Source organism: Triturus cristatus, chromosome 7 (genome assembly GCF_964204655.1).
Source record: "Triturus cristatus chromosome 7, aTriCri1.1, whole genome shotgun sequence".
In the NCBI taxonomy this organism is placed as follows: domain Eukaryota; kingdom Metazoa; phylum Chordata; class Amphibia; order Caudata; family Salamandridae; genus Triturus; species Triturus cristatus.
The window spans coordinates 1080429259-1080456996 of record NC_140590.1 but is presented as its reverse complement, the minus strand read 5'-3'; the positions used below and the strand labels follow the sequence as shown (position 1 = coordinate 1080456996).

The following is a 27738-nucleotide window of genomic DNA, read 5'->3' as shown; positions in this document are numbered from 1 at the left end:
TTTTCCGGCCACATATCTTCTCCTTGGTGTTTGGAACCTGCCGCGTCCCCCTCTTTGTCGTGAGTTGCGCATTAGTTGAAACTCTTCTAAAAAACGACTTTGTATTGAGGAGGGCATGGTTGTTTCACTAATTTCCTCCCCAGATTGCTCTGCATCTGTGCTCACATTTGATTCAGAGGTATCTCGGATTTCCTGATCTTGAGGAACAATCCTTCTGAGCGCTTTCCTTGGCCCATCAAATTTTCGTGCAAAAGTGAGTACTCTTCCTTGTTCGTAATCCCTTGCATCTCTATTGAATTTCGTATGCTTACGTGTCTTGATTTTTTCTTGATAGTTTATCAATCGGTCCTTCATTGCTTGTCTGAGTTCATCTTTGGTTTTTGTATCCGGGTTAGTCGCAATAATGGCCTCCAATTCCTCGATTTCTTTCAGACGTTTATCACGGTCGCTCCATGCAAATTTTATCAGTATTTTGAGCATACCAACTGAAGATTCCGTTGTATATGCAGCCCATTCCTCTAACAGCGCTGGGTCCGGGTTTTCATAGGAAGGGATCGTATAAATACGTAAACCTCGAGGTATACGTTGTACGTCAATATAATGTTGGAGCGAGGTGGCCTCCCACCATTTCCGTGTTTCTCGTTCCAAAAGTCTTTCGAGTTTGACGAATTGATTCTCGAGCGAACTGGGTTCTTTACTTGCTTGATCCTTTTCGACACGAGATGTCGGGGCACATTTGAAGACTTGTGCTGCCTCCGCCTGTCTCGATTCATTCGAAAACATATTTATCTTCGGGCTCTTAAAGCTGCACGCATTCAATTATGGTTCTTGCTTTATCGCTCGTACTGCCGTGAATTAGTTGCAAGCATGGACCTCTAATCTAAACAGATATAACGGTGGGTATGAACTCACCGACCGGGTCCGTATTTTTTTTTAGCGATGTTCATTTTTTGAGGGAGGGGGGACAAGGTAGGAAGGGGGGGTGGTCAACCATCTATTGCCAGTCAAAAAAGGGGTCTGGAATTATTCAGACCTTACATGGGCAGTGTAGAGTACTCCAGGATTCAATTTTTTTCATGTTTGCTAATAGGGTATTATCAAAATTGGTAAGTAGTATATAGCAAAATTAAAGTGATAAATAATACAGCAGATTCAATATCGACATTTATAACAAGATAATTGATTTATTGTAATTTTCTTCACCCTAAATATTTGATAGGAGAGAGGTATGCTTTAAGATTATTCTTAGAAATGGAGAGACACTTTGCACAAGCCATATGGGCAGGGCAAAAGTCTGTTACCTCGGTTTGACAAATTACATGTGATGTGGGGATCATTGAATTGTTATGAAAAGTTTAAAAAAGGTTCAGCAGTCTTACGACAGTTGGGTTTTCAGTGCTCAGCTTCACACAGTTGGTCCAGGATCTTTCCAGTACACAGCTCCTTGAAGCAGCCTCTTTGTAGCCATTAGTTTTTCCAGCAGATAGAAGTAGGTTTCTGGTCCAGGTATGAAACTCTGTCCTGTTCGGAAGCAGACTGTTGGACTGACCCAGGGATTGGAATAAGCCATCTACTATTCCCAAAGCAGGGCATAAAATGTTTTCCCTCAAAAAGCTTTTTATTCTATTCATCTGTTGAAATACATTTAATTTGAATTGAAGAATTCCTATTTCTCTCAAAACATTGCAAATTTATGTTAAATTGTTACTGGTTAAAGTTTTCTAACCTCTAATTTCATTACAACACAGGTGTAAGTGGTAAAGGTAAAGCCCCGTTGCGGAGAAGGTGTAGCACCAGTCATGTGGCACAAGCAAAGCAGTCGGCACCAGTCGAGGAGAGCAGCTGTGAGAAAGGCTGCCAGGTAACAAGTGAACAAATCAAAGCCGACATGAAAGCAGCAAGTGACACACCGGAGAAATCCCGGAATAAAGACACTGGGACTGTGGCAGGAGAACCCACAAACTCCTCCAGTTCAGTGTCCCATAATCAGGACTCTGCCAGAACGCACAATGGTACCCATGCAGATTTGAATCCGTCTACTCCGTGCTGCAGCTGTTCTAGGAGCACAACAGAAGGCCTAAGTGCCCGAACAGATAGGGGTCAGGAAGTGTGCTCAGTTTGCAACAGCTGCCCCCGGAGTAGGTCTCGAGAGCAAGCACGAAGGACTAGTGGGTGCTCCGAAGTTGAGCAGCTGTCAAGTGGTCTCTGCTCTTCCAATGGCCCTGAACCTTCACACAGGACTCCAATGTACTGCAGGTCGCAGGATTTGGTGCATGGGGAGAGAACAAGGGTGGGAAACTGCCGACCTCTTGGAGAGACAAGCTGTATAACGCCAACAAGGAGTTGCTGGAGAGACTGCAATGAGAACTCTCACAGGCCACTGACACGAGCACAGAGCCGGCTGTCCCATGTCCCACTGCTATCTGATTCAGGTAAGAGATTTGAATCCTATAAAAAGCAGACGGCGTAGTGTGCAACACATCATAGCATATACATGCTATAACATTGGCAGAATGGTTGGGATTTTAAAAAAAAAACTGACATTGAAAGTGTTTATAAATTGCAGTATGCAGAGCTTGCTGTGCGTATGAAAATATTATGTAGCTGTGAATAGAGACATTCAGTTATGTTTATAAGGAGAACTGAGGATATGACGCTCAAATGATGAAACAGTGTGCCGTTAGCCAGGGGAGGGAAGGAATGCGTTCTAGGATTGTAACCAGATTGGGTGTGGTGAGCCATTTAGGGATTTGCCCCATGTAGGAGCAGGTCTAAGCTGCAATGCAAGTCATTTCAGAGTCTCAGTAACAATTCAGCAGTTGCTTCTTTTGTGTTTTCTTTAAAATTAAGGATTTGTTTTCTTAACTAACATGAGGTCTAATGTACTAAAAACTGGTTGCAAAAAACTGATTGCAAAATGTGACTGCTAAAGAATTCTATGAATGACCTGTGTGCTTTTAGGTTGATTTTTAAAATTCGAAATCGGGGGTGGGGGGGGGGGGGGGCGGTTAGATATATCTCATGAATGTAAATGGAAAAAAGTTAAAAATTGCGACTCACTACGATTAGTGACCATTGACTCAGCAAATTACCATATCTGTGATTGCTTTTTAATAAGAAAGGAGAAAGTGCTGTTCTATTTTTTTTTTTTATTGTTTTAGAGTTGGTATTGGTTCTCTGGACCACTGCCTATTTCCAACAAACCTTTTGTCTACTATACTTTTACAAATGACTTACCACTCCAACTTGGGAATTGAAAAATGTCAATGTTTTGTGACCGGATTTTGGTCACAAAAAATTGGAACATCTCATATCGAATTGCTGTTTGGATGGAAGCTGGCTTTTTATGTGATGTACCAAAATGAGGTACACTACCCAGAAAGTCCAGATGACCCTTATTGGCTTACACAACTCAAACTAATAATCCCAAATGCTCTTTTATGGTAGTGTGGGCGAGCAGTTTAGGCTTATCAGAGGGTTGTGTTAAGCATTTGTTGTACACCCAGAGTCAATAAATGAGCTGCACACTCGAGAAGAAACTCAAGACTAATTTAGATAAATAAGTAGGATTTTAAAATTATTTTTGACACCAAGATCTTCAGAATTAGGTAAGTACTTTTCGAGCTATCACTTTTTACAGTCAAGCCAAAATGTCACACAAATGTGCTTTTACGCAGTAATTCTTTCAGCAGGGCACTCTTGGTGATGGCCTCTCTGGTGTGGAAATCCCATGTCAGCAGGTCGGTCTTGATGGTGTTGATGTCCAGGCTGGACACTAAACCAACATTGGTTGCCGCAAGGGGCCCAGTGCCTCGGGTAATGTTGCAGGGCGGCCTTTCGGGTCCTGGTGTCTCCTAAATTGGTGGGCAGATGGATCTGAGCCTCTGGAGCATGGTGACGTCCTCCTGTGTGGCTGCTGCATCAGTGGATCTGGTGGTCAGCAGAATGGTGAACTGGATGTTGCGTTCGGTGCCTGCAGTTTGCAGGGGTTTGGCTCCTCCACTTCAAGGAAGATGCTGACTAGTTGGTGAAGTGCTGGCAGCCTTTCTAGCCTTTTTGGGGATGCACAGCTGCAGGGTGAGTGAGGTTGTCATAATTGTCGGAGCAGGCAGGACTTGGACTCGTTCTATTAGTTTATGGGTGCACCATTCCACTCTTTTTTTCATTGATAGCAAAGTGCATGTACATTGCTGCACCCAAAGTGTCCTTTACAGACACCACATGTGTAGGACCTGAATCCAAAATCCGCAGCCACAACACCAATGTACCTGTCTTATCTTGCACACAATTCAGTCTTTGCTTGCACACTCTCTGCTTAGATTTCTACAAGAGGTCCATTGATGAGAAGTTTATTTTTGCCAATTAATTCTGATGCTGTGTCATGGCCTAACATCATCTGTCTTCAATCAATCAATCAATATATTTCTAGAGCGCACTACTTACCCGTGAGGGTCTCAACGCGCTGAGAGAGTGGGGGAGGGGGGGGGGGGGTTGCGCTACTTCTCGAAGAGCCAGGTCTTGAGGAGTCTTCTGAAGGCGAGTAAGTCTTCGGTCTGCCGTAGCTGCGTAGGTAGGGTGTTCCAGGTCTTGGCACCGAGGTAGGAGAAGTATCTGCCGCCGGAGGTTGTTCGTTGGATGCCGGAAACGGCGGCGAGTGCGAGGCTGGCGGAGTGGAGCTGGCGGGTGGGGGTGTTGAAGCTGAGTCTGCTGTTCAGGTAGCCGGGTCCGGTGTTGTGGAGTGCTTTGTGTGTGTGTGGGTGAGGAGTTTGAAGGTGATCCTCTTGTCGACGGGGAGCCAGTGTATGTTTGTCAGGTGGGGGGGTGATGTGGCTGCGGCGGGGGACGTTGACGATCAGTCGGGCGGAGGCATTTTGGATGCGCTGTAGTCATCGTAGGTGTTTGGCTGGGATTGCGGCGTAGAGTGCATTGCCGTAGTCCAGCCTGCTGCTGACGAGGGCCTCTGTCACTGTTCTTCTTGTTTCGGTCGGGATCCACTTGTAGATCCTGCGAAGCGTGCGGAGGGTGTTGAAGCAGGAGGAGGAGACGGCGTTGACCTGTTTGGACATGGAGAGGGAGGAGTCGAGGATGAATCCTAGATTACGTGCGTGGTCGGTGGGTGTCGGCCACCAGGAGTCGTCCCAGGCCGAGGGGTTGGGTCCGAGGATGAGGACCTCCGTCTTGTCCGAGTTCAGTTTCAGTCGGCTGCTCCTCATCCAGTCGGCGATGGCCTTCATTCCATCGTGGATGTTGGTTTTGGCGGTGCGCGGGTCCTTAGTGAGGGAGAGGATGAGCTGAGTGTCGTCGGCGTAGGAGATGATGTTGAGGTTGTGGTGGCGGGCCACTTGTACGTGGGGGGCCATGTAGATTTTGAACAGCGTAGGGCTGAGGGAGGAGCCCTGGGGGCCGCCGCAGATGATGTCGGTGGCTTTGGATCTGAAGGGTGGGAGGCGGACGCTCTGGGATCTGCCGGAGAGGAAGGAAAAGGTCCAGTCGAGGGCATTCTCTTGGATACCGGCTTCTTGGAGGCGTCTTTCCATTTGTGTTATTTTCTTCTTTCATAGTAATATGTTTTGTCTACTAGAAGTTATTTTTGCTAGTACAAATTCCAGTATCAGCAGCTTCAGTACATCACAATCTGTATCTTATTGTGAGTGAACTTGGGCAAACATTTGTCACCAAGGCACCTTCTGTTGCAACCATTTTGTAATGCATCCGGGTGTAAGCTCCAGGTGGGAAATATAAAGTGGACAAACCCACACATGCTCACAATGTGGAGAGAGCAATAAACAGGAAATACTCTTCCGTTGTACTGTGTCTGCACTATAATGTGCATGTGGTCTTGTGTAAATAACGTGTCATCTAGCTTAATACATGTTCCAGGAACTGCCAAATAAAAGGATTACACCCCTCACTTGAACGTTGAGGAACATCCGTCCCTTCAGTGATCTGGACTTTTTATGTTTATATAAAACCTTTGGTGATTTCCTGTCTTCTTCCCATCTTTTATACACTTGAAATCCTCTATCCAAAAGTAAGTTCTCCCACATATTACGTTTACAAAGTAAACAAAATCTACCAAAGGTTTGTGTTAAAAAGGATGCATTATCATCACAGTATTACCCTTTCTCCTAAAGTCTGCATCAAAGCATGTTTTTCAAAATACTACCAGTGGTTGCAGCACGCCTAAGGAAACCAATGTATTCATGTGTATCCCTATCTAGACCATTGGCTGTTAAGGGCGAGCACATTAAAACAGAGCAAGAAAATTCTGTTAAAGGTTGTTCACCTTTTGTCACCACTGGTTTTGGATAAATTGAAAAAAGCCATCCTCTTCCCCAGAGATTCAAAAGACTTTAATGAGTGTAGGGTTCTGTGCTCTAAAAGCAACTGCATAGCCGATGAAAATACAAGCATTGGAAGGATAGGCTTAGCTTTACCACAGGTCTATATCTCCACTGGTGAGAAAAGTGATCAAGCTGCTGTGCATGATGGGCGTATGTATACAATTGATCCCAAACAAATGGTTACAAATGAGACGCCTTCAAGAACGGTTGAACAGTCAGTGGCTCACAAACTAAAGGGAAATGGTAGGATCCAGTGGTTGTCACAGAAATACATCAAGGTATTAATGTGGTAGACCACAGAATTCATGAGGAAGGGAAGACCTCTCAATTTATCTGTAACAGGCCATCATAACAAGCTAACAATATGTGCATCACAGATCTCTGAAAACTGAAATTAAGAGTGATATGGATCAACCAAGTAGCTACCAAGCATATCAAGTACCTGGAGGTATAAAACATTCCTTGGCTCTGAAGGCATGCAAGGGCCAGAGCAAGAGAAGAGTCCAAATTCTTACAGAGAAAACAACTGCTATGTTTTACCTAAACAAACAGGAGTGACAGTTCAGTTTTCACTGATCAGTATAGCTCAGTCCATTTGCAAGTTGTCAATAGCAAGACACACACAATTAATAATACATCATGTGTAAGGACTGGATAACACTCACACAGACCGGCCCAGTAGAAGACTATGCTTCATACAAGGCCAATTGGTCCTGGCAGATATACATGATCTCAAGAAAATGAATGTTTAAAAAATTAATTAGCTTCTGGCATAAGGCACTTTTCGAAATAAATGTAGGAAGGGACACGTGAACATTGTAAGAAGGTTCATTCATTTAACAATATTCACTTTATCATAACAGGCGGATTATAAATCCAGTGCTCACAAAATAGTACAAAGTAATTTGATTTTTTAAAAACATACATCGCATTGACATGAGTAAAACTCCTTTATCATTTTTTTTTTTTTTTAACTAAGGAATTTAGTTGTAACGGGGTAGACGGTGTTACAATCTCAATAAATTGAGATCTTCATCAGGACAGAGTTGTGATCATGTAGTATTCAGTGAATCCTAATGTGGCGAAACAAATCCTGGTTGTGCGTGGCGTTGGGAATGGTCAATGTCTGGGAGGGATAAGCTTTCGATTATCATCAAGGGACTACAACATACGTGTGGTCTAGGAGCTTCGATGGCTTGAGTAAGAGGGAGACTCCAGTTATCAGGAGGCTTAATTGGAAGGAGGGGAGTCAAGCCCCTGTGCAGCTAATAGCAGAGTAACCACTGCAAAGTCGTTGTTGCAGGAATTGATTAGCATTCTGCTGCTTAGTCAGAACTCCTAGACGACTCCTACATGATCTAGGCCGCTTCACGCTGTAAAATAAACCAGTTACTTACTAGTAGCCATGGTTTTGCAGCTCTTCGAGATTCACAAGCCAGCCTCCCTCTTCCCCAAAAAGAGGGGCAATAGAGAAATCAATAAAAAAAATAATCTGAACAGATGGTCAAATACTGTGGCATTGTGGGCTTACCGTCGGCGTCCTGCCAAGGATCTACCTTTTTCCACAACCACTAAACATAGAAAAATGTTTTTTTTTTGTTTTTGTTTTTAACTATAGTACCTATGGACCCAGCCTCTAGTTGAAAGGGATTATGAAGAGAATGTGAATCTATAAGATCTTCATGGTTCAAAACCCTTATTACTGGTAATTAACTTTATTTATGCACAAAGCCACCGCACTTTCATAAGTGCGCAGTAATATACACTAGAAAAGAGCATTGATGGTGTCAATAGAGGTAGCATTAACATGCTAACAGATGCAAGGGTGCATAAATGAATACTTGTGTAGGCTTTGCATGTGTTAGCACTTAGAAGCCATACCCATTGGCATTGCTTATTCTTTAGATTAATTGCAGTGAAAAAGAAGCTGAATGTCGCTTTCTGAACCATCCCTGTCCTCAATCCATTTAACATCTTTCTTGTCACGAAGTCCTTTAAGACGGTTACTCGTGGTCTCAGTGAGTTTTTTTGTTCTGCCCCAAACACTTGCGCCATATTAACTTAGAATACTGAGGGAGCGCTGTAGGTTTCAGAGTAGAGGTATCACTTTGTGCCGAGTTTATCCATCAAAGGTTTTCAACAAAAATGTGACCCTTGATCATCCACCTAAGTCAGCACAGGGTGTGCATTCAGCTGGTAGTTGTCATTCTCGAGTGCAGCAGCATTTGACACTCTGCAGAGTTCTCTAGCTCTCCACTCTTCTGATAGCTTCCAAGTCACAGAGCGTACCCTTTACTCACATGAGGATGCAGCAAGCAAAATTACATCTGGCAACTCCTTAGCCTCTGGAGTTCTAAGTTAAAGTCAATCCTTGTCCGCAGGAAATTATGGGCTACTTGATCTGATGGTTAGAGGTCTACTATTGTAGTGTTCCCGCCCCTCTCCCCCCACACCAGTTCTCGGATTTTAGGCATCTTTACCTTTTGGGAGTAAGGACTTGGACTGCTGTACTTCCTGTTCACTTGTACAGCCTGTGGTCAGAAGTGCTTCCTTCCTCTTCTTGCCCTCCTGCATGGCAATAGCATGTTTTTGTGAATCAAAAACAGTGCAACATCTGTGTTTAATAGTAACCTTAACAAGCGTTTGCAATGCAGTAGGTCTCGCATTTGTGAAAGTTAGAGCTAATAGTGTTATAAATGACAATGTATTTTAGTTATGTCTATGGAGTGGATATATGTGGTGTGGAGTTAAATTATGTGGGTTGGTTTGAAATTGTTAGTTGTGGAATTGTGTGGAATGGATTTGTGTAGTGGAAATATGTGGCATGGTGTGCAGTTGAAATATGTGGAAAGTAATTATGTTGTACTGAGTGTACTGGAATTATGTAAAGTGGGATTGGTTATCATGGAGTGTAAATATGTGAATTGGTAGTTTGTGTTGTGGCGTGGTATGTAGTGGAGTTTAATTAGGTGGCATGCTGTTGAATTTTGTGGCATGATGTGGAATTTTGTGGTGTAGATTGGATGCATGTGTTTAATTGTTTTGTTGATTTTAAATTATGTGGTTTCTTGTTGAATTATGTGGTGTGGAATGGAAATGTGTGGAGCTGAATTGTGTGGCGGGGACTGCGTGGCGTTGTGAGTGAAATTATGCTGATGGGAATTAAGTGGCATGGTATGGAGTGTATATGGATTGTTGCTATGTGGCTTAGTGGTTTTATGTGTGGTGTATTTATGTGGTATTGAGGAGAGTGTAATTAGGTGGCATTCATGAATGTGCGTGTATCTGTACAGACTATTTTGAATGTATTTTCTTATTCTTTAAGAATAGAAGTTCAGAGGACGCGCTTTAAGGTAGCAATTGCTGCCTATAAGGTTTGGAGAGCAGTGCGGAAAAAGTTACAAATAGCAGGGATCAGTTTCTATACTCCAATAAACTCACCCATGTTACTCCCTACTGTCTTTACTGACAGAGTAGCTCAGATATGGCAGGATAAGTAAATTATATCTATAGGTAAATTATATAAAGACGGAGAGTTGCTATCCTTTCAGATGTTAGCTGATGAATTTAAACTCCGTCGGACGGAATTTTTTAAATTTTTACAGATGAGGGACTTTCTGCAGAAAAAACAAAAGATAATAGAGCCATGTTTGTTGGTTGAGGCCGTTAGACAGGGCAAACGCATAGGGGTCATTTATAGATGTCTTTTGGACATACAGAGAGATGATTTGGAAGCTCGAAACATAAGATGGAGAAATAGATTGGGAGAGCAGGAAATATGTATAGAACAATCAATTGCTATGGCAGGGAGAATTTTAATATCAGCCAATTTAAGAACACAACATTTTAAAACTATTTTTTGATCTATATATACCCTTGCTGAGATGTTGAAATGGGGGGGGGGGGGGTGGGGGGGGCTCAACGATGGGAAATGTTTTAGATGTGGGACGGATGGGGCTGATCTTATCCACATTTTTTTTTACATGTAGGAAACTGACCCAACTTTTGTACCATATGGAAGGATTTCTATCAGTTATCACGGGAGTTCAAATTAAAATTTCATCATCTTTTATGTTAATGGGTATAGGGGGGATGTAAGGGAAGGACAATTGCCTTTTGATTTTAGATACTTAATCTTCATAGCAGTGGCGGTAGCCCGGCTTTGCATAGCTTCTTTATGGCTTCAAAAAGAGGTTCAAACTTTTGAAATGTGGAGAGCCAAATATTTGGCTATCTTTAATTTGGAGTATAGTTTATATCCGGTGAAGCGGGTACAGAAGCAGAAACTTGGATTGTCAATTTGGGGTCCAATGATTGAATACATGAAGGAATAATATGAAATTAATGTTGTTCTCCCCATCCTGTGTTTTTTTTTTCTCTTTTTTTCCTTTTCCCTTTCTTGTATTCCCCATGACCATGCGAGGAACCTTGTCGTAATGAATTGTAAGTTAATCTCTGTAGGAACAATTGGAGTTTTATTTAGTTACCTCATCTGAAATTCATAATATATGTTTGTATATGAAATGTGAGATTGCATCAATAAATTAAAAAAAAAGAATAGAAGTTGAAAACAGCTGCATTTGTTGGAGTCAAAGTTATTCGACTGGCCCATTGCATAGACAAAATTGGAATGTTTTTATTTATGTTGCGAAAACAAAGCACTGCTTTGTTGATTTGGACAAGCACAGTGGCACAAAATAATGTGTGCAGGCTTCAAATAAACATCGTACCTGGAGCATGGTTGCAAAATGCCGCACATTTAGTTCCAAATACCACTGTGACACTAGAGTTAAATAAAGAAAACGCTGTTTTCTAATCTACGTATTTATTGTCAAAAAGTTTGCCTTATCAGATGACCGGTGCTTGTGCCACTTTAGGAATATGAAATGGTGTCCGTGTACCAGGCCTAAAGTTATACACAGTGCGAGCTGCGGTATACGCAAAGTATACCTTAACCCTGCGTTGACAGACCTGTGCTCTTTCTTTTAAGAGTACAAATAAACAGACCAGGACAGCTGCGTAATGTGAAGTGCGGGTGCTAGCACCCCCAGGAACAGCCACAACCACCTTGAGAACCTATGGTAACCGACCTCCAGTTTCATTTTAGCTTAAAGAGAAGTGCTGTACTTTTTAAGCTAAAGGTGCTTGTGCTCAATTAAATGGGGTCCGCTACAAGCGGGCGGAAGTGGCTACCATGAGAGAAGTTTTGCAGTAGGTCTAGCTGAAATAATGTCCTGCGGCGCAGGAAGGACGGCTACAATGATGGCGCTGGAGGGGGAACCCAGCGAGGAGGCATTTGCGCAGCCACTATTTTTGAAAATTAAACGCAGCTTGCCGTGCTACTGTAAGCAATGTTTAATTCTAATTAAAAAGAAATTATAAAACGGGCGCAACAATGACGGCGTGGAAGAGGGAAGCCAGAGAGGAGGCATTTGCGCTGCCGCCATTGTTGATAATTAAGTGCATACTAATTAAAAATAATCATGAAAGCGGGTGCAGCAATGGCGGTGGGTGAGGGGAAAGCCAGCGAGGAGGCATATGTGCTGCTGCCATTGTTGAAACAAGCAGTGGTCAATACTCATCTGAAGAGGTTCCTCCATATACAATAGATAAAGTGCCTCTTCACCAAAATACTGATCCCGTTATGCCTGTGATCCTGTGATTAGCGCGGGAGGAGGGATTAGGCAGAACAGGGCAATGAAGAGGATCTGACGTAATGGCTGGAGTGGGAGACTTTGATGCGGGGGAATCTGGTTCAGGCTAGCTCTCCGATACCTTTGGAGTGCCGGTACAAAAGTTTAAAATCACACAGAGTGGGAGGCACAGTCGCTGTTATGAGGCTCGAGGCCGAGCTCCACGGTCGGTGGCTGTAATTGCTGGCCCGGGCTGCTCATCTTGTTAAAGGTCCCGGTTCAGACCATAAATGTGGCAGACAGTGTGTTTATTCTGTTTGCTGAAGTTACCTAACCCGCGATACCCTAAAAAATCAGATTGGGCTGTTAATGTCTGCAGCGGCTGCCTGTGTAGTTTGAGGGGCTCCCTTGCACACATCCCCTCCACCCGCTGTGCCACTTCCAGCCCAAAACAGCATAAGTTACCTGGTGGAGGAGTCGCTGTCCTGTGGCCCTCCTTCACCGAGAAGCCTTGAAAACTTCAGGGGAAATATCTCTTTTTTGTCATATTTGTTAATTCTGTAGAATATGTTGCCTCTTGTGCACAGACATGGTGAGCATTTGCAGTACTGCAGCCTTGGTGCCAGCAATTTTAATCCCATTTGCCAGCTATCCACTGCTTAGTTTGTAAAAAAAAACATAAGCGCCGTGATATCGGGGTGCATAAAACCAAGGATGCGTAGTTTTGCTCCACCTCGTGCCTCTAAGTCATCACTGTACGCTCCCTGCGCCTTTACCTCCCTCTTCCAGGCTCTTTTCATCCCTGCCTTTTTCCTTTCTTTGTCACATTTGTTCCGTCCCTCTGGCTTATTTTTTCAGCCCTTGTGTTTTTCTCTTGCTCTGGGTCAGTCTGCGGAAAAATAAATGCCAGCCCTAAAAATGAGTGCCGGTCTCAAATTAAACACTGTCCCATTTGACCGCGCCAACAAAATAATAATGAGGCTACCACATCCAAGCTGGTTCCTCCCAGGCACGGGGGAGCCTTGTCGGTGGTAGCTATCTACAATGAACCAAGAATCGAGGCTGATGGGTGCGGTATTTCAATGGCGTTGACGCCATCACACATCGACTGCTACAACAGTGTTTATACCACTTGCGGATTAGAAATACGGCTTTGTCCTGCCCCTACTCATGTATATCCGAGTATAGAAGAAACTATACTCGCTCCGACCACAGTTAAACTCATTAACGTGAACATCAAAGTCACGGTCTCATCTAAGATGTTGAAATCCACACGCTGTCCATAGCGCACAACCAGCGAAAGGAAGCGGTGCAGAGCGCTCCGAATTACAGTAAAAAAATAAAATAAACAAACCGAGCGTGGTGTCCCTGAAGCGGGTGCCACGCTCAACTTCTAACTGTATAAAAAAAACAAGCTCTCGCCATTGCGCAAAGGCAGCCATTTGTTTATATTTGCATTGCGCTTTCACTTTAGCGCGATGCAAAAATAAACACACGGTCGGCCGCCCTTGCCAAAGGCGACTAAAAAAACATAGTGCCTACCGACTAATTAAGGAGACTGTGTAAAGCCGCAAGTAAACGATCCAGTCTGGGTGGGCGGGGCCAAAAGGAGACAGGGCGGTAACAGGGAGGGACTAAGAAGCCTAATTTTTCAATCGGAAGCCAGCGTTTGCCATGTATGATGACAGCAGCCAATGAAAAAGAGGGGCGGTGCTTCAACTCTACTTATAAAATAATACCCTACTACAATATGCCTCGCAGAGTGAGTAGCGCATGCGTGCCACAACGCTAGGTGACACCTAAAAAGGCACCCAACAGTAGCCTACAATAGGTGACCGATGCTGGTATAATCTTTAAATGAGTAGGCACTGAACAACTGTCCTTTTACTTGTTGGTCCTCCTCATTGCCAACACGTTGGACTGAGCAAAGCCCCTCAGGGCATTATGGGGCAGTCCATCCTGGAAGCGCAAATACTTAGTGACTCAGGCAGCATTCTTTTGGTCTCGCTGAGCCCCAGCGCTTGCGCTGGCTCGAAGAGACATTTTGTATGTGGGATTTTCAAAGTGCTGCTGGCTGGCCTAACGCTTGCGTTCACGCGATCGTGCACGCGCGCAGCCGGCCGCCAGCAGCACTTTGAAAACTCGTGTGCGTCATCGCGATCACTTTCGCTTTCAGAGCGATCGCGATGACGCACGCGCACACACAACTCCCGCTTCTCCCCCTCCCCCACCACATTTTGCGTCTCCGGCCGCTCGCGCGCGGCCAACGCTTGTTTAGAACTTGTGCCCTGAGTTGCAGTACGAGAGGCACTACCCCTCGTAACATCTGCCTTATGTATACCTGGCTATTATCTTCTATTAACCCCTTTATGAACAGGAGACTCGTAGCTCTAGCCAGGTATGGCAAGCCAAACCATGTGCATCCGTCGCCCTTGGATTTCTTGGCTCATCTGTACTCGAGAGTCCCCAAAGTACAGAGACTGCCACAGCCTGTGTCCTAGGTACTAAGAAAGCACAGATAAAGGCAATGAAGAGAACATGAACTTTTAAATCACAAGTGACTCAAGTCTTAGCAAGGGATGTACCATTGCTCCTTTAAGTTGATGCCTTCAGTTCTCTAATCTAACAAAAGTCCATGCAGAAGGCAGTTGTGTTGTGAGATTGGGGGTACAAGGTACTTAGCCAACCAAAGGCTACCCTCAGAAAACCAAATTACTAGACCTGAATAAATCACAACAGTAAGTTTAAGTGCTCGTTTTGCCGTAAGAATGTATTCAAAATCATTAGGCCCAGGTATGCATACATTATTTCGCATTTCCAGACAACATTTTATCATACCGAGGAGCTAGCATGCCCTCAAAGTAAGACACTCCGACCTGTCTTTCGGATATGCCAAGTCGCAGGAAGATGAAATAATCAGAAATGTGCAGATTTCTGCCTGTGAGAAAGCATCTGTCATTCGTGCACAAGCAAAAAATCTCAACTTCCACACGAGCCATAAACGGATTTCCAACTTTCAAAAACAGAGCTCTCTGGTTAAGCGTGACAGCTTTGAAGGAGGATTTCTGCTCAGCAAATTAGGGGAACACGAACACATGTTCTGCTTTTCTCTGTATAAAATTCAGCACCGCTTTGCATTGCCTGCCTCGATCTGTATTCTATAATGCAGCATGTCATTGGCAGTACATCTGATGACATATTGTACTTTCTCTTTTTATTACGTAAAAAGGCGTGTTAACAGATCACTCCTTGTTAGGGAAATGTGGTCGAGAGTGTAAATTCACAACAGTGGAACAAATAGGAGATTTGGATTCTAATTATTTTCGCAAGATGTAACATTTTGCAATTGCAGTCAAAGAGCCCACGTTTAGGTTCACCTTGCAGACAAGTTGAAGCATTTCAAATCGGCTAACCACTGGAATTAGATTATATACAAATAACAATATTCATTGTACATTATTTGCTCACTTGGATATATCTTTATCACAAAGCCATCTACCACCTAATGCAACCTTTTAGCCTCATAAGGAAGAAGATGCTCAAACGTCATTATGAATCGTAAAACAAGCTATTTTTTCAAACACTAAAATAATTGCTACTGAAAATGCAGCTTGAAGCCACCACACTGGGAGTGGCCACTTTCCTTCTCGTTTGCAGTGGTTCAGAGGAGCCACCTTCTGTGACTCTTTTCCACAGCTTCTGACTTGTCAGGCTGCAGCCGAGGCTTGGGTTACCTGTGTGGTTTTAACCCCTTCAGTGCCCATGACGAGCTGGACTCGTCATGGGCCGCGGTGGCGCTGTGCCCATGACGAGTCCAGCTCGTCATAGACCCCGCCCGCTAATGCAACGGCCGGCACTGGGCGGGGAAAGGGGCGGGCACTGAAGGGGTTAAAAACGAAAATGATCGAAAATAAAAGGAAATGATTCCCCAAACCTTTCCTTTTTAAAGCTGCAAAAGTAGTATCAGCTTTAGTTGCAGATGTCAAAGGCCCACAGAACCTCTCTCTCGCTGATGCAACGCGAAAGAGCTGAGAGGGTTGACCTGGATTTTTTTTTATTGCTAGGGGGGATTTGGGAAATGGGAGGCTTGAATATTATGCGTTTTTAAAATCCACTCTTAAGCATTTCGACCAATGGCCCTGCCTTAAAAGTCTAAAATAGGACACAAAAGTTGGCCTTTGGGATGCAGTGAGTTTATTAGTGTGCATCAATGAATAACCCTGCTATGTAGAGGAGAAATTCTTTCTTTCTCCTTCCAGAGCTCAGAATTGCCCTTGTTAACACACTACAGCAAAGATTGAATTTCTTTAGTCGGGTTTCATGTGACCATGACACTAGTGATAATAAAGGATTAGGATACAAGACCAGACTAATCTGGCCTACAACTGTGAGTGACAGACAGATCACTAAAGCCATCATATAGACAAGATTCTCTGTAGTAAGTCACAGCAAAGGAGGGTGGGCGTCCGCTCCTCAATTCCATGTATAGATCTATTCACCAGAAAGAAAGGGGAGATCACAAAAGCATATCATGCTTCGTCATCTATATTCCTCATTTGTGGATGCACTAATGTTACACTTTGAAGTCAAAGGTCTAAAGCATCTGAGATCTCAGAGCTAGAGATACAGTGTAAAACACAGTGTAAAAACCTATTTGTGCTTCAACAGTTTTCTACAAACTAAGAAGTAAAGGCATTAAATTCTACATTTTCCACCTCCTTCTTTGACGTCACATTCCGTAGACCCTTCCAGAGCCATTTATTTGTATAAGGGACACAAATTTTGGGTTCCAAAATTGAAAAATATAAATTAGTACATTGGCTTCAGACCAGCCATGGGGTGCTCTACTTTAGATGTGAATTCCAATCTGGGATGCTTTTACCTTTGAAAGCAATGATGTACCAATTAATATATTTATAAGTGCAAACTACTGTTGGCTAATGACGATTTCGTTCTTGGTGGGTCTTAGGTTTCAAATATTTTTCACATTGCTACCACAAGACCTTAACTCTGTAGTTCACTCTGAACAGAAAAAACAGATCTTTTTAAACAAACAATTTAGTTTAAATTCTACATTTATCTTACCACTTTAATGTAAAATTTCACACATTTACTACATACCGTATTTAGCTGAAGTTTTTTACTCCACATTAGAATTTAAAAAATGTCCATACACTCTTTCACTGTTTGATGTCACCGATAAACAAAAACAGTCCCTATTCATGCATGCAAATCATGTAAGGCTTTTCAGCAGTTACCATTCTCGTAAAATGCTTCCTACATCCTTTGTACTAAAACGTAAGCAAGCAACGTGATAGGGTCAAACACAGAATTAAGATGGTCAATGAGGCAGTGTAATAACTGCTAGTAGTGGGCTCAAAATCCTAATCTAAAAATTGTCTTTCCACAATGTCCAAAACCTAAAACAAAAAGTCCTGACTATGGCACGGGATAGGTAGAGTTTCCCAACTTTAATTGTAACATCTCTTTTAGTGTGGATGCATCTTCCCCATTTGTATTGGTTCTCGTTAAATGGTACAGCAATTGATGTTTTTTCATTGCCTAATTTCAAACAGGAAACACAATAAAGACACATTGATCAAAATTACAATATACATTAATATATACTAAATAGAAGATGCATTTCGGAATTACACCTATACCTATTTTTGCAACGAGAAAACTGGATATCTGGCAATTTGCCAGTAAATTGTTGAAAAGTCTTTCCTCTGTACCAGGGACCATTTACCTCGCTCAGAAACTAGAGGGTTTTCCCCTCTCTTGGTTAAATCTCTTTTCAGACACCAAGCAAAAGTAATTCCCCTTTGACAGACTAACTAATGCATTTTCTCTTCTTGTTCAGCCCTCGAATCCAGGCTGTAAATAGAACCTAAACATATAGTCTCATGGTAAAATACAATCCACAAGTCGAAGACTATTGAAATAATGCACGCCACTGATCATCAAAGACAGCCTGAAAGCTGCAGCCCAATCCCTGTTACTCCCCTGAATCATTCACTGAAATTTGACCTTCAAGCAACCTCTTAAACAAGCATTTGCAATGCAATAGGTCTCGCATTTGCTAGAGTTGGAGCTATTAGCATTGTAAATGACAATGCCTTTTATTCATTTGTTTTGAAAACCTGCAAGTGGTGCATAAACACGCACGTTGTACCTATAATCCTTGATTACGAGAAGCAAGGCTGTCAGTAAAAGAGACTGCCAGCTTTGCTTCTCATAAGCAAGGACTATAAGTACAAAGTGCTTGTTTATGCACAGCTTGCATGTTTTCAATCGCATAAATAAAAGGCATTGGTATTTACAATGCCAATAGCTCAAACTCTCGCAAATGCGAGACCTATTGCATTGCAATTGGAAAGAGTTCACCTTCTGTTTGGATCTAATTAGTACGCTCTCGTCTTGGTCCTAACGAAACGTATTTTTGGTTCACCTGGCAGTGTGTATCAGTCTATTAAGTCTATGTGTGTGCAATATGAGTAATTGTCATGGCAATGGATGACTGTCTTCAATCAGCATGAGTTCTAAAATTCTTTATTGTTGGGAAAGCTGAATAGCAATAAAGTGCCTATGTATACAGTGAACAAACATTGCCAATGAGGCATTGTTTAAAAATCTATTTCTACAGTAAAAAAACAATGGATTAATAAAATATGATTTAGGTGCACTCATTAACAAAAACTCACAGAGATTCTGATGATGGTTGCAGCCATTGTTAGTCTTCAACTGACTGATATTGAGTGCTCTGTTTCACATTTCTAGATGCAACCACGCCAAAACCTAGACCGGCACTAAAGAGGAAACGTACCGCAGATAAGTCGACGAGCACAAGTGACCCAGTCATTGAAGATGATCACATCCAGGTAGGGACCACAATTTCCCTTCAAAGCTGCCTTTGTTGCTTTCCATTTATACCCCTCAAATTTATTTAGATGGTTAGATACTGCCTATACATCAACGTGACTCACACTTGAGTTTGGACTGTGAATTTCCCTTTCCCCCTTTGTATTACTTCTGGGCCATGTTACCAGACAGGACTCTAACCAAGCCTTTGCACCAATCCTTGCCTTAACATTCACTTGGGTTTCTGTGAAGTATTTTTCCATCTGCTCCTCCCCAGTGCTTGCTGTTGAGTTGTTGTTGCTGTGGTCTGCAAGATGTCATCTTCAGTTTTCTGATCGATCTGTGCTGGATGCGGATAGTTTTTCATGCTCCCGCTTCTGTCTCTTACAACTTGACTCTCCCAGATATTCCATTTGCTACAATTGATGTTTAGCATACAATCTTCTATTTTCCTGTGTTTATTTTGTATACCTTTTCAACAGGTACTTACTCTTAAATCCAAAAATCTGGTTGGTATAACACTAACAAATTGTGGGATCACGGATCTTGTGCTAAAGGATTGTCCCAAAATGATGTTCATACATGGTAAGTGTTTACCTTGACTTGCAGCCTGTCCAACTGTTAAGTTAAACAACCGTACAGTTCTGTTAAAAGAATCCCCCAGCAAGATATTACTCTTTTTCTTGGCTGCACACACCAAAGATAATAGGTCTGCAAAGCAAATTTAACAGAAACACAATTTTTTTTTATTTGAAAAGTTTTTACGCACACTGTAGCCTGAGGATGAGTTGTTGTAAAAGCAGAGTAGCACATTAAAATACAATTCGATGGAAGAGTTGAATGTCCTTAACAAGGTTAATGTCAAGAGGAATAGCTGCAAACAATGTATTTTAGGAGAAAATGGCACACCAACACTTGGGAGCTTCTAGACATCAAACTGCTTTACTCCAACAGATTTCATGTGTCTTCTTGCACCAAGGATGCATTAAATAAGGAAATAACGAATGCTTCATATAATATACAAGCATAACAATAGTGGTTCACAAAAGGGACTGAGACATCAGTCTTCATAGCAAGACAGTCACAAGAATATTGGATCATTTCTTTAATGAGAGAGATTTTGTTCTGCTTTTTTTTTTTTTGCTTGATCACCAAATTAAGTGCATGTATTTGTTGATGTCTCCATAAATAAGCCTCACCCTTGTTACCTTTTTATTCAAGCTATTCTTTACTGTTAGTCATATCTAGAGTTAAGAAATTGATCAAAGGGGCCTGACCAGTGTTCCCCATCTCAGACTCCTCTAAAATGCAGACTGCTCTTTGAACTAAATCCACATAACGTTTACGTTGAATAACTAGGCTGTATTGCTTACATGTAATTGTCTGATAGGCACCTCCTGAATCTGCTGCTGACCCATATGCACCTCCGTACATTAGCTTTTTGTTTCCTGAAATATGGAAAAGAGAATGCCTTCAAAGATTGGAGACATGGGTCCAAACCTTTTGTCCGTAGCCAGCAGCAACTCTGACAGAGGGAAACAAATGTCATTAAATGTTCAATTTCTTTAGCTCTTTGCCTGAGTAAACTCCTCCACTCCCACATTTGTGGAGTATAACCAATATTTTGAGCTCTTTTGTTGTGCATCCACAGCTGTAACAAGTGAGTTTAAGCCATGGCCTTCACTGCAAACATTAGCCTTTTTTTGCGAGTTCTGATTCAAAGTATTAAGTACATTGTCTTCTGCCTACCGCTGGTTATGGCATCATGTCATGAGTGGATAGGCTATACATTTGTTCTATGCTTGATGCTTCCTGTTTTAGTTATATCTGGTATTTTTATGTGTTTGATCACAAGCTACAAGATGTCGGGTGTTGAAGCACTTGAAGGTGGAGAATGCCCCCATTGTGAACAGATTTGATTACGCACAATGTAAGAAGTTGAACATTGAGCAGGTCCTGGATCATATTCTCCGGATGCCACCCGAGAGGAACCGCATTGTCTACCTCCGGCCTATGCATCAGGTAGGCTAAATCTTCTCCTTATATGGGAGGAACAGGCTCTTCTAGAGAAGTACTTCATCCACCCATTAAGGAATACATTTGTTAAAACGTATAGGCAGGCCATTACATTTCTTCTCTAGCCAGTACTAACATGGTTAAAAAACAAGCATACTAGGTGTAGGTTGTAGAAATTCTGTACAAATTAATTCTCAATGAAGATCTCTTGTGAGTTGTCCTACCTAGTTATGAAGAAAAGAGGTCTCTGGCTTTAATAGCATCAGAGAACACCCTGTTTTTCCAAAAAGCGAGAGGAAATATTGCTCTTAACCAAATATTTTGCTGTGTTTTGTGCTCTGTCTTTAACCATATGTACAATTTACTTACTTTTGGTAATGTTCTTTCTGGTTTATACTTTATCCCCATATTCCTCACATCTTGAATGTTCCTCAGGCAACTGAGTGAATTTGGAAAACCTCTCAGTAGTTGTCCTGCACATCAGAAGGTGGCGCTGTGTGTCTCCTTGTTGGCTCTGTACCGCCCTAGAAGTGACAGAGAAGCCAAATCACCCCTATGCGCTCGCATTCATTTCTGGTCTCTTCATTTGTGCGCCTTCAAGCTCAGACTCCGATGTTCTGTGCAACACACTCTTTTGGACCACTCCAGGGCAATCTAAATGACTTCAGCCCAGTATTTCCAGATTTTCTGCTCCGAGACAGGAGAGGGAGTGTTTGGAATGTGTACAATGCATGTTCGTGGCTGTGGCATATGGCTCTAGAGAGGGCTAATCGAAGAAGCCCTGTGCCACTATCAGATGGAGACACCACTTTTGGTCTGCTAGACTGACGACTGCTCAACTCATCTGCTCTGGCATTCAAGGACCCTGCTAGGTGGTTGGGGGACCAGGAAGACGTTCTGACGTTCCAGCTGCTTCCAGAGACCTAGAGCTTCCTGAAACAAGGCTCAGGACGTCACTCTGCCTTTCTTGTTGCAGTACCACATGGAAGTTGTGTTGTCCTTGAGGACCTGTAGCAGCCTGAAGCATGAAGGCATTCAGGGCAAGTGGCTCACCTGCAGCTATTGGAGGTTCATTAGGAGTTAGCTTTCCTCAGGAGACCAGTAGCCTTGGATCTCAACATCACCTAAGTGACCCCTCAATCCAGCAGCATCTGTCAACGCAATGAGCTCTGGATGTGGTAGGGATTAGTAGTCCGATGTATGTCAGGTAAACATCTGTAAACTACTGCTGTAGATCCCAAGCAGTCTACTATGAGAACAGTACAGTTTCAGAGAGAACATCCTGATGCTGGGCCTACTGGGACCAGAGGTTCCACTGCAGGGCCCTCTTGTTCTGTTTGGCATAGGAGATAAGGAGGATGCATAAGGCCAGGAGATCAAGCAGCCTCAGAGCCATTCTCACTGAGACCAGGGACTGATCCTGAAAACACTGGGATTATTTCCTGAATATCCCAGACTGTCTGTGGTGGGGAGAAGGCTTTAAACAGCACCATGTCCAGGAGCACCCGAATGAATGAGAAGCTCTGCAAGAGGCAATGTGTGATTAAGGCTTGCTGATGGAAAACTCCAACAATGTCAAGAGGTCGGCCATTGTCTTGAGGTGGTCCACGACTGACTGGCTAGTCTGTCTCCACGCAGCCAGTCATAGATGTAAGAGAATACATATACTACCTACCTTCAAAGATGGACGGCGACCACTGACATCACTTTTGTTAACACCCTATGATTCAAGGGAAAAAGGAAGTGGGGCAAGTGTTCTTGGCCCATCTTGAGGCACAGGTTTTGCCTGTAGAAACTGCAGGGCGGGTATATGAAAATGTACGTTCTGCAAGTCCAGTCTACATTGTCAACAGCAGACAGAATTTAGTCCATTGTGAGCATCTTTATTTTGTCCTTCCACAAGAAGACCTCAAGAAGTATCTGCCGTTGTCGGGATTTGCAAGAGCTCCTCCTATGTTTGTTGTGGTCTGGAAAGTAAATGTGATTGGGGAGAAAATCAAGTGTAAGGAATAACTCCTTTGAACTTTCTGCAAGACACATTTGTATGATGTAATGGCTCTCCAGCTGGGGCAGAAATGTTGGATCCTGCCTGCCCCTGGCCTGGCATGGGCCACGAGAACAAACTATAAAGCAGCTTGATAGACTTTGCACCAGGGAGAAGTTGGAAAACTGTTATCCGTGCTGCCCTGCACGCTGTCTGTCAACGTTGAGTCCACCCCCTCTAAAGGTCCGAACTGGATTCTGCACCAACGTTTGGCGTGGCTGCCTCTGTCAATAGGCCATTCCCCTGATGTATAGTCTGATCTTCCGGAACAGTGGGCAAATTGTTTCGTAGGTAGAAGCTGCCCTAAGGATCGTGCTGTGACTCAATTGTATTTCAACCTCTTTACATCCAAGTCTGACTTCTCGCCAAAAAGTCTAGACCTATCAAAGAGCATGTCTAGTAAGGATCTCGGACCATCACTTGAAAATGTGGTAGACCTCATCCAATGTGTGCCTCCTCAAAACCACAGTGGACCAAATAGCCCTGGCAATGTAATCTGTATTGTCTCAATTAGCATGGATACAAACTTTGCTCATCCAGTCTGTCAAGTATCGTGTGTGCTAAAAGATCTTCTTGGACCACTGGCATGACCTTGCTGACTGTAGGAAATTGCCCCTTTTTGACATGGTCCCCCCACTTTTTGCCTCGCAAATGGTGTGAGTTTGAATGAAAGTGCACTGGGTTCCTACTAACCAGGTCCAAAACGCCAGAGCACTTTCCCAAAACTCCAATTCTTCCCTTCCCCAATTGGCAAAACCCTTAGCACCCTCTGTTAAGTCCCTAGTAAATGGTACCCCTGGTACCGAGAGCCTCAGGTACTTAAGAGGGTCCCTAAGTGTAGCAGGATGAATGGTGCCACCCTTAGGGACCCCTCATCAAGCACACGCAGGGCTAGTATTGGGGCAAAAGTTAAAACGCGGCATGTCAGACCGCCCTGTGTGCCATGTGCCTAACACGGCATGTGATATTTGTAAGTCACCCCTACAGCAGGCCTGACAGCCCGGCAGGGTGCTGGATATTACATGTGAGAGCATACCTGCATGACCAGATATTCCCCTGTGCTGGTCAGTCCTATTGCTACCAGTGAGAGTGACCAGGGAAGCCATTTTAAATCATGTGTGGGGACACTGGTGAAAATGAGTTCCCCAGCTACATGATGGCTTCACTGAAAAAAGGGATGTTTGGTATCAAACATCTTATATCGGTAAACCCACACTGATAAAGTGTTGGATTTACCAATAATGCACCCAGAGGGCACCTTAGAGGTGACCCCCTGAAACCTTACCAGTCTCTGGTGTCCTTGCTGATTGGTTTCTGCCAGCCTGCCACCTGAGATGCTGTTCTGACCCCCTAGGGTGAGAGCCTCTTGCTCTCAGGAGACCCAGAACAGAAGCCTGTCTGTGAAGACGGTGTATCACTCCCTCCCACAGAATAACCTGCTCATTAGCCTCCTGTGGCCGGCAAGCTTCAAAACGCTGCCACCCATGGAATGCGAATCTGGCTCTTCTCACAGGAGAGGAAGCCACCCCCTTCTCTTGAGTCCACTTGGCACCTGGACCAGCGGGAAAATTATCTAGTCCGGTAGGCAGGCAACCAGGAGGCATGAAAGAAGAATGCCCACCGTTGTCGGGTACTGCGGGGGAGTTGACGTGTCCTTGGAGCTGCAGCTGTGCATACCAAGGGACGCTATGGGAAGCCGTTCACAAGCTGTCCCACGTTGGATGTCGAGGGTTTGAGGGGTCAGTGTCCGTCGGGAGCGCCAACAAACCTTGGCAACTGCAACCAACGTGGAAAGCGAAGAAGGTGCAATGTCCAAACCACCAAGGTCCAGGTGATTCACCACAAGCAGGCGAGTCAGAGCAGGCCCAGAGTAATCGGGGAAGCCCGCTGAAATCAAAGACCTACAGGCTGAAGGCACTGGAGTCACAAGGGGACCTCTAGCAGCTTACCAAAGATGAAGACCCACGGTGCAGGTGATGCGGGGATGACTAAGATATTGGTCACAGGATATGCTTGAGGTTGGAGCTACTTGGAGCTCGAAGATCGAAGAGGAAGGAAGCCAACAAGCCTTTGTGACGGCAGAACTGAATGCCTTTCTGCTGATACTACAAACAGAACGTCAGATGAGCCTGAAGGGCGTCAATCTGGCATGTAGCGCACCAATCCACAAATTTGTCCCAACAACAGGCATGTACAGTTTTTGTCAAGGGTCGCCTGGCTGCAAAGGTGGAAGAAGGTCGAAGGGGTTCAGCTGTTGCAGATCTATCTTCCAGCATGAAGGTGGAATTTTTTTTTTTTACTCCCCAGAGTCTGTCAAAGGAGCGAACTCCTCCCGAGCCCCGATCAGCATTTAAACTCGACCATAGTGTAATTATACCATTTTCCACATAAGCGCTGCTGATTGAAGCGTTTCCGCTTCACTTGCATTTGTTTGCAAGTGAAGCGGGAACGCTTCAATCAGCAGCGCTTATGTGGAAAATTTTATAATTACAATTGTTTGTCTGGTCTCTTGCTGGCCAAGCTTTGCCTTGGACACAGTTAAGTGCTATCTTTTGGCTCTTTCACCCTTCTTATGGTTGCCAGATCAACCCTACTCCTTCCTTTGTAATCCCTCAATGGGACTCTAACCATGGGCTCACTTATATGATGTGCACTCAGTTCAAGCTTCTTCACAGCTGTCCCTTAAGGCTTCCTACCATTAAGACTGTGTACCTCGTCGCCGTCAGTTCAGCATGGTGAGTGAGCTTTAAACTGTCATTCCACCATACATTACCTTCTTCCCAGACGATCTGGTTCTATGGACGAGAGTATCATTACAACCAAAAGTAGTGACTCTATTCCACATTAGTCAAATCATCATCCTATGACGTTCTATGCTCCACCTCACCCCTCTAAGAATGGAGAGAGTCCATCACTATATCCTAAAAGAGCATTCAGCTTTATGTTGATTGTACCAAAGAACAATGATCAACTATTTATGGTGTTTCCTGGGTCGAAAATAAAGGGAAGGCAGTGCAGAAGAGAACCATTTGCCGCTGGGCCATGTCCTGCTTTAAGATATGCATAGACCAAAAAGCGCTTCCTGGATGCCTGCATGCTCATTCTACCATGGCCAAAGCTGCTACCACTGTGGTAGTACGCAGAGCCCCTGTCCTAGATATAGGTCAGGAAGCTACATAGGCGTGCCTCTATACGTTTATGAAGAACTATTGTCTGGACAGTCAGGTTCCCAGAGAGGGGCATTTTGGCAACTTGGTCCTGCAGGACATTGTTTTGAGTCCATTTACAGACCCACCTCCAAACAGGTACACCTTTAGGATCTATTCCAAAGGACAGGGATCCGTGGCTAGAAGAACAAGTTACTTACCTTTGGTAGTGCTTTTTCTGTTCAGAGACTCTATCCCTAGATTCCTCACCGACCCTCCCATTCTGTGATTGGACTCTATCCTTTAATAATGATCCCAAGTCTAGGAATCTAAACACTGTTCACAACCAATTTGTTCTTGTAGATCTGCTTCTGGGGATGTGGTCAACCTAGAAAGCAACTGACTGACATCTGGGCGCAGGGGTGGTGCCTATATTGCTCCACATGCCATTTCCAGAGTGAACTTGCATCAGTGCAGAGGAGTCCAGTACCAAATGTCACTGCCTGTGGTACATCTGAAAAATCTCCGGATCCAGTCTAATGCCTTGGGAATATTCAAAAGGTGTAGAATCTGAGGCTAGATAGTCTGTACCAGAAAGAGCGACCAAGAAGGTAAGTAGCTTGTTCTGTCAGGGGAAGTCCAGAGTGTGTGGCTTGTAAGGATCCTACTGTTTTTTCACTGTCTCTGTTTGAAAAACAAGCATTTGTAATGCAATAGGTCTCGCATTTACAAGAGTTTGAGCTATTGGCATTGTAAATGCCAATAGCTTAAACTTTCCAAATGCAAGACCTATTACATTGGAAATACTTTTTTCCGTAAAAGCACCCCACTCCGCGCTTTCACGTTAATAGAGGCCACAACCCTTTTTTTAGACGATCCGCATCTAAAGAATGGTGCACATCCACCATGAAAGTGAAAGCACGGTATGGGGCGCTTTTACAAAAAAAAGCATTTGTTTGTCAAGTTGACAAACAAATGCTTTTTTTTGTAAAAGCGCCCCATGCTGCGTTTTCACTTTAATAGCAGTAGCACACCTTTCTTTAGACTCGGCTCATCTAAAGAAAGGGGTGTGGCCTCTATTAACGTGAAAACCTGGCATGGGGCGCTTCTAAACAAAAAGTAAACAAATCGGGGGAAAAGAAACATGCGTCTGCGTTCGGCGATGCAAATAAAACAGGCGTGAGCATGTCTTGTCTGCGACAGTAGGCAGGTGAAAACCATTTAAAGAAATAGTGCTCTGAGGCTGTAATTAAAGTCTTCGGAGTAGCTACACAAGTAAGAGGGCCAGTCCTTATAGGAGGTTACAAGATGAGACAATGCTGTACCAAGAAAGGACTACTAAGCCTGTAGACCAATGAAAAGCCTCAGGTTACAAAGGGCAATGACAAAAGCCAATGAAAATTATGGGCGGAGAGTGAGCAGAGCTTCAAGTCCATCCCTGAATTCAGCATGCCTCGCATAGCAGCGCATGAGCTGCCCAGGCTCGACCTAAAAAAGAAAATAATTATTTTATTGGTTTTATCATCTCTTCCTTACTAGTCCACCTTGAAGTGATGTACTAGCTTGTGACCGTCAAAATGAAGATTTTCAGTTGGGTAACGTAAAGTTTGCTATAAAACTATGTTGTAGTATTTTGATTAGGTGACATTGCCTTTAACCTTGTTGAATGTAAGCCTTGGTTTGCTATTCCTACA

The 27738-nt window shown here is 43.6% G+C and overlaps 1 protein-coding gene across 2 annotated transcripts in view; it reads left to right on the top strand.

The window, feature by feature from the left end:
- Positions 1–27738, top strand: part of FBXO38 (F-box protein 38) — a 165321-nt gene that overhangs the window by 109782 nt on the left and 27801 nt on the right. For both annotated transcript variants that reach the window (XM_085618196.1, XM_085618197.1), the window contains exons 15-18: positions 1749–2432; positions 18758–18858; positions 19321–19423; positions 20694–20860. In XM_085618196.1, coding sequence (XP_085474322.1) covers positions 1749–2432; positions 18758–18858; positions 19321–19423; positions 20694–20860 — 1055 coding nt within the window. The remainder of the gene's footprint in view (positions 1–1748; positions 2433–18757; positions 18859–19320; positions 19424–20693; positions 20861–27738) is intronic.